The following is a 7,249-nucleotide window of genomic DNA, read 5'->3' as shown; positions in this document are numbered from 1 at the left end:
ACCCTGGAGTTTTAGTCCTGAGAGAGCTGGATGGGGATGGAGAGAGGGAGGGGCAGGCCAGGGGAGCGCCAGCATACTCTGGAGACGGTAGATGAGGTGAGCTAGTAGGAGCAGCAGGTGTTTGTGACTGGAGAGGCATAGGCTGGGGCCCTTGTGATCAAGCAGTCGTCACCATTTTCCCCTCTGTTTCTCTTCTCTTTGTCTCTTTCTGTTCCTCTGTCCTATTTCCATCTTGGTCTTTTGGGTGATTTCCCTGAGGCCATTTTTCCCTGTTGACCAATCTAGATCTCTAGGAGTCAGTGAAGACCCAGCTGAGATCTTGACCCTACATTGACCCTAGCCCTGGATTTACAGTGCTTATTCCTTTTCAAAAGGAGTCTTGGTGGCATAGTGGTTAAAGTCTTGGCTGCTAACTAGAAGGTTGGCAGTTTGAATCCACCAGCTGCTCCATGGGAAAAAGATGAGGCAGGTTACTTCTGTAAAGATTTACAGCCTTGGAAACCCTATGGGGCATCTGCTCTGTCCTACATTGTCACTATGAGTTGGAATCAACTTGATAGCCATGGGTTTGGTTTGGATTCCTTTTTGGCTCCTGCTTGGCTTGACATGTTCTTGTTTGACCCAGCTGTAATAATTAATCATTTTCTGGGTTCTGACTCTCATGTTTATGATTTCAGTCATGCTCAAAATAACCCTATGTTGTATGAATTACTTGTCCTTTCTTTCAAATGGCAAGAGTAAGGCAGTGAAGGAACCTGGTTAGATAGCATGCCAGTGATACAGCTGTAACTAGAATCGTTTCTTACGTCTTTAAGTCACTACCCCTCACTTTTCAGATCTCTGTAGTCCCCAAAAGGTCCATGAAATATATTAATTGATCCCATGCTGACATGAATAAACCCTTAAACCTAGAGCATCATGTACATCATCCTTTTTAATGATAGTATTGATTAACTGATTGATTCTGTGCTGAACATAGGACAGGGTAAGGCAGATTCAACAAGAGGCTCACTGAACTAGCGCCATCTCTGGTGCTCTAGTCTGTATTTCTGAGAAGTCTTTTTTTCTCTGCTTCTCTGGATTTTGCTGTCTGCCCTGGTATGTGCATATTATCCCCTTTCTAATTTTAGTGTTTGGCAAACCTGCCACCTCTCTAGGATTTGGACTGTGGCAGTGCTGTACCCTCAGGCCCGAGAAGAGATCCAGGGTTCCTGCTTCCTGGGGTCTCAGTTTCTCCTTTTTCATCAGGTCTGGGACCTGCCACTATGGGGGACATGAAGACCCCTGATTTTGATGACCTCCTTGCTGCCTTTGACATTCCTGACATTGATGCGAATGATGCTATCCACTCTGGGCCAGAAGAAAATGAGGGGCCTGGAGACCCGGGGAAGCCAGAACCCAGTGTGGGGGGCGAATCTGGAGAAGCAACAGCACCAGCTGTTGGGGATGGCCCTGGGGCTCCTGCCCAGGCCTGTGACCATGGCCTTCCGCCACCAGACATCTCGGCAGTCAGTGTCATTGTCAAGAACACTGTGTGTCCTGAGCAGTCTGAGAGCCTGGCTGGGGGTTCAGGTGGGGAAGGGGCCCGGGCTGGGGGAGTGACTAAGGAGGGGCCTGTGGGACCCCGTCTGATGCAAAATGGTTTTGGGAGTCCTGAGCCATCCCTCCCAGGAACCCCCTGCTCTCCAGCTCCTCCCAGTGGGGGTTCCTGGAAAGAAAAAGCCATGGAAGGCAAAGCTCCCTTGGACCTCTTTGCTCATTTTGGACCTGAGCCAGGAGAGCATCCAGATCCGCTGCCTCCCTCAGCACCCTCCCCACCTCGAGAAGGGGCCATGACCCCACCTCCTTTCTCCTCTCCCTTTGAGCTGGCCCGGGAGAATGGTGCAGGTCTGCTGTCACATAGGCCTTCCCCACCACTGGGGACCTTGAAGCAGGGCGATTGCAGCCCCCTTCGTCCACCCCTTGCCCGGCGAGGCTCAGGTTCCAGCCCTGAGGGCACAGACATGCCTGCTGGCTCCTCACCTCCCCATGTTGCTGGGGTGCCCTTCTTCAAGCAGTCTCCTGGGCACCGGAGCCCTCTTGCCTCCCCTGAAGTGCCCGGCTGCCAGACTATAAAGGAAGAGGAAGACGATGATGAGGGGCCAGTGGACAAGTCTCCCCCTGGAAGCCCCCAGAGTCCCTCTAGTGGAGCTGAAGCAGCAGATGAGGACAGCAATGACTCCCCGACCTCCTCTAGTTCCTCTAGGCCCCTCAAGGTGCGGATCAAGACTATTAAAACATCTTGCGGGAATATTACGAGAACTGTAACTCGAGTCCCCTCAGACCCTGATCCTCCTGCTCCCCCGGCCGAGGGGGCTTTCCTGGCTGAGGCTAGCCTCCTAAAGCTGTCCCCTGCACCCCCGACTCCTGAGGGTCCAAAGGTGGTGAGCGTCCAGCTGGGTGATGGCACGAGGTTAAAGGGCACCGTGCTGCCAGTGGCCACCATCCAGAATGCCAGCACTGCCATGCTGATGGCGGCCAGTGTGGCCCGAAAAGCTGTGGTTCTGCCTGGAGGGACTGCCACCAGCCCTAAGACAGTGGCTAAGAATGTGCTAGGCCTGGTGCCCCAAGCCCTGCCCAAGGCTGAGGGGCGGGCTGGGCTAGGGACAGGAGGGCAGAAGGTGAATGGAGCCTCAGTGGTGATGGTGCAGCCTTCAAAGCCGGCCACTGGGCCAGGGGCGGGGGGTGGCACAGTGATCTCACGGACCCAGTCCAGCCTGGTGGAGGCCTTCAACAAGATTCTCAATAGCAAGAACCTGCTGCCTGCCTATAGGCCGAACCTGAGTCCCCCTGCTGAGGCGGGACTGGCCCTGCCTCCAACTGGCTACCGCTGCCTTGAGTGTGGGGATGCCTTCTCCCTGGAGAAGAGTCTGGCACGGCACTATGACCGCCGGAGCATGCGCATAGAGGTCACCTGCAACCACTGTGCCCGCCGCCTGGTCTTCTTCAACAAATGCAGTTTGTTGCTGCACGCGCGCGAGCATAAGGATAAGGGGCTTGTCATGCAGTGCTCACATCTGGTCATGAGGCCTGTCGCCCTTGACCAGATGGTGGGGCAGCCAGATATCACACCCCTGCTGCCTGTGGCCGTCCCACCTATCCCTGGACCTCCAGCCCTGCCTGCCTTGGGGAAGGGTGATGGGGCTGTCGCCTCCTCCGCCATTACTACAGTTGCTGCCGAGGCTCCTGTGTTGCCACTCTCAGCTGAGCCACCTGCTGCCCCAGCCTCTGCTTATACGTGCTTCCGCTGCCTGGAGTGCAAGGAGCAGTGCCGGGACAAGTCTGGCATGGCTGCCCACTTCCAGCAGCTTGGACCTCCTGCCCCTGGGGCCACCAGCAATGTGAGTTGTCTTTCACAGCCCTTCCCTGGGGGAGGAGGGATAGCAGATGCTGTGGGGATAGGAGCTGGGAAGGTGTTAGGGGATTTGAGTCGAAGTCATGGGGGACAGGCTGCTGCTTATAACTTAACCTTGTTTCAACACCTCCTCCCACAGGTGTGCTCTACCTGCCCCATGATGCTCCCCAATCGCTGCAGCTTCAGTGCCCACCAGCGCATGCATAAGAGCCGGGCCCCCCACATCTGTCCTGAGTGTGGGGGCAACTTCCTGCAAGCCAATTTTCAGACCCATCTTCGAGAGGCCTGTCTGCATTTCTCTCGTCGAGTAGGATACAGGTGCCTCCCATCCTTCCTACCATGTACTGTCTTGAACATTCCCCTGTGTACTTTATGGCATCATTCCTCTTAGCCCCAGCCTTTGAGATGGCTTCACAAGGAGAGCCCCCATCTTTCCATTGTATACCCCAGCCCTGTTGGGAATCTCAGCCTGAGATATCATCCCCCAGAGGGAGCAGGGCCTTCTGGGGAGCACGGGCTGTGCCTCAGCTGGCCTTCATTGGGGAACTGGGCCTCTGCAGCTCCTTCCTTTCTCTGCCTTGTTCATGTTCCACTGCTGATTTCCTGATAGACCTCAGAACCCACAGTTCCTGAGAATGAGTGGGGGGTGGAGGTGGACATGGAAATGCCTCTGCCTCACTGTGGTGCCCCCTTCTCTCTCCCCAAGGTGCCCTAGCTGTTCAGTGGTATTTGGGGGTGTGAACTCCATCAAGTCCCATATCCAGACGTCACACTGCGAGGTTTTCCACAAGTGCCCCATCTGCCCCATGGCCTTCAAGTCTGCACCCAGTGCCCATGCCCACCTCTACACCCAGCATCCTAGCTTCCACACGCAGCAGGCCAAGTGAGACCTCGGGAGGGAGTGTGAAGAGGAGGGGAGTGGGCTAGGGGGCGGGTTTAGGCCTTGAAGAGGGCTGGATGGGGATGGGGCTCCACGTGTTCCTGCCTGATGGCCACACTGCCTTTTATAACACTGTAGGCTGATCTACAAGTGCGCCATGTGTGACACCGTCTTCACTCACAAGCCCCTCCTCTCTTCACACTTCGACCAGCATTTGCTGCCCCAGCGTGTCAGTGTCTTTAAGTGCCCATCCTGTCCTCTGCTCTTTGCCCAAAAAAGGACCATGCTGGAACATCTCAAGGTAAGGTGTCAAGGAATGGGGGTGGAGCTCAGCAAGTATTGACCTGGAGTTAGGGTCACCCAGCCCTCAGGAAGGGAAAGGGCAGGGGAAAAACAAGTATTTGGCAAAGCTAGGCCCTGCCCCACAACAGGCATCCTCCTCATCTCCCTTTCACAGAACACCCATCAGTCTGGACGTTTGGAGGAGGAGACTGCTGGGAAGGGGGCTGGGGGTGCCCTTCTGACCCCTAAGACTGAGCCTGAGGAGCTGGCTGTGTCTCGGGGAGGGGCAGCCCCCGCCACTGAGGAATCATCTTCATCTTCAGAAGAAGAGGAACTGCCCAGCTCCCCTGAGCCCCCTCGCCCAACTAAGCGGCCCCGACGGGAACTAGGGAACAAAGGCATCAAGGGTGGGGGTGGGGGGCCTGGAGGCTGGACCTGTGGCCTTTGTCACTCCTGGTTCCCTGAGCGTGACGAGTATGTGGCTCACATGAAGAAGGAGCACGGCAAGGTGAGTGAAATCCCCCACAGGGAGCAAGATCAGAGGGGCAGCATTGGGATTGGCCTGTGTGATGACAGGGATGGGGTCCTGGAGTGGGCTCTGAAATCTCCCACCCCCTGCTCTCCTAGTCAGTGAAAAAGTTTCCCTGTCGCCTGTGTGAGCGCTCCTTCTGCTCCGCCCCCAGCCTGAGGCGCCACGTCAGGGTCAATCACGAGGGCATCAAGCGAGTTTACCCATGCAGGTAACCCTTGCCCCCTTGGCCCCTTCCTCTTTCTGCCCATCAGGGGAACCCCCCTCCCACAGTGGCTTCCTGCCTGCCTCCTGTCTGAGTGACTGGAGGGCGAGAGCTCCCTTTGCTCTGGTTGCCACGGGCTTTGGTCTGCAGACTGCCTGTGGTGCCCATGCTGCCCGTTCTCCCCTTCCAGGTATTGCACGGAGGGAAAACGCACCTTCAGCAGCCGCCTGACCCTGGAGAAGCACGTCCAGGGCCGGCATAGCTTGCAGCTTGGGGCCCAGTCCCCTGGTCGGGGTAGTGCCCTGGCTCGGGGCCCTGGTGCCAGAGCCCAGGTAGGCATAAGCCTAGCCTACTGTGTTAGGGTCATGGAGTAGGGACCTGCAGAGTGTAGACCCTAGCCTCAAGAAGCTAGGAGTGGGGGTGCTGGGGGACAGTGAGGGTTACAGAGAAACTCACTGTCCCCTGCACTCTTCTGCAGGGACCAGGACGGAAACGTCGCCAGTCTTCTGATTCTTGCAGCGAGGAGCCTGACAGCACAACTCCACCAGCCAAGTCCCCCCGAGGTGGACCTGGGTCTGGAGGCCACGGCCCCCTGCGTTTCCAGAGCAGCGGCTCTTCGGAGCAGAGCCTTATGGTGGGGTTGAGGGTGGACGGTGGGACCCAGCAGTGCCTTGACTGTGGCCTGTGCTTTGCCTCCCCTGGCTCACTGAGCAGGCATCGTTTCATCAGCCATAAGAAGAGGCGAGGTGTAGGTAGTGCTAGTGCCCTAGGGCTGGGGGATGGAGAGGAAGAGGTCTCCCATCCAAAGTCTGACCCAGAAGGTGGAGATTCACCTTTGCCTGCTTCTGGAGGTCCACTGACCTGTAAAGTCTGTGGCAAGAGCTGTGACAGCCCTCTCAACCTCAAAACCCATTTTCGCACGCATGGCATGGCCTTTATCAGGGCTCGGCAAGGGGGCAGTGGGGACAACTAGGCCCCAAGCCTCTCCTCCCCAGGAACCTGGGTTTCACTGCTGCTGCCTAGTCCCTGGGCTGGGGAGTTACGTTAAGATTCGTCTTGTTTGACTTCCCTCCCCACCAGGGACAAAAAGGCTTTTGAGGATTATAAAATTATTTGTAAACCACCTCTCCCTTTTGGGTTTGACACTTGGGTCCTAGTAGAGTGGGCCTTTCATTCCTTCTTTTTTAGCTGGACACTAATTCTCCTTCAGCTGCAGATCCCAGTGTGGGAATGGGGGTGGGAGGAAGGGACTCCCTTATGCCTCTTAGACAGGAACAGGGAAGGACCAATGCTGGGGAGAATCATGGACACTCCTCAACTTCTTAAGGCACAGGCAGGGATTGTCCTCTGGGCCTGGCCTTGCTCCACGCCCAGGCTCCCTGACACTCAAGCCCCCACCCCTGCAGTGCCTTTCACTCCCCCCCCCCCAAGAAATCCAGAGGGTTGGTGGGAATGAGTCCTGTCGAGAGGGGCCCAGGGAGAGGAAGGGACAGGCTCTCAGGAATCCTTTATTCTTGTAGTAGTAATACTAACAGTGGGGGGAAATGGGAGGGAGAAAAAACAGACCATTAAAACTGCTCGTGGTTTAATCCCCCTTCAGGCTCTTTTTTTTTCTGTGACTTGGACAATGTGGATTTGACAGAAAGGTGAGAGTCAGAACTGGGGAAGCCCCTTAGAAGAGGTGATACTATCTCTCTCCACCGCTTGTGTTTTTTTTTTAGTGCCTTTTGTATCTTGGACACTGAGGCATCTGCTCATTCTCTACCACCCCACTCCCCTGAAAAATAACTCAGAAATGACACAAATGGCTAACTAAGGACTTTTTATTTCAAACAAAAATTAAAAATAAAAAATTGAGAGCTATTTCCCTGGGTGTGGGGAAGGGATCAGAGCAAGGAATTCCCCACTGCTAGGCCAAGACCCTCACGGTGGAGGGGTTGTGGTAATTCCTTTCTTCGT

At 55.7% G+C, this 7,249-nt stretch overlaps 1 protein-coding gene across 1 annotated transcript; it reads left to right on the top strand.

The window, feature by feature from the left end:
- Nucleotides 1–1,265: 1,265 nt before the first annotated feature.
- On the top strand, nucleotides 1,266–6,263 carry ZNF687 (zinc finger protein 687). The gene is made up of 8 exons (XM_007950895.2): nucleotides 1,266–3,380; nucleotides 3,534–3,712; nucleotides 4,101–4,277; nucleotides 4,413–4,575; nucleotides 4,732–5,064; nucleotides 5,184–5,296; nucleotides 5,481–5,622; nucleotides 5,769–6,263. The coding sequence occupies exons 1-8, from the start codon at nucleotides 1,266–1,268 to the stop codon at nucleotides 6,261–6,263; spliced, it is 3,717 nt and encodes a 1,238-aa protein (XP_007949086.1).
- The last annotated feature ends 986 nt before the right edge of the window (nucleotides 6,264–7,249 follow it).

Source organism: Orycteropus afer, unplaced genomic scaffold (genome assembly GCF_000298275.1).
Source record: "Orycteropus afer afer isolate SDZICR_OR568_19922 unplaced genomic scaffold, OryAfe1.0 scaffold00290, whole genome shotgun sequence".
In the NCBI taxonomy this organism is placed as follows: Eukaryota; Metazoa; Chordata; class Mammalia; order Tubulidentata; family Orycteropodidae; genus Orycteropus; species Orycteropus afer.
Note: the sequence above shows the minus strand (reverse complement) of the source record. Positions and strands in the feature narration are given on the sequence as shown.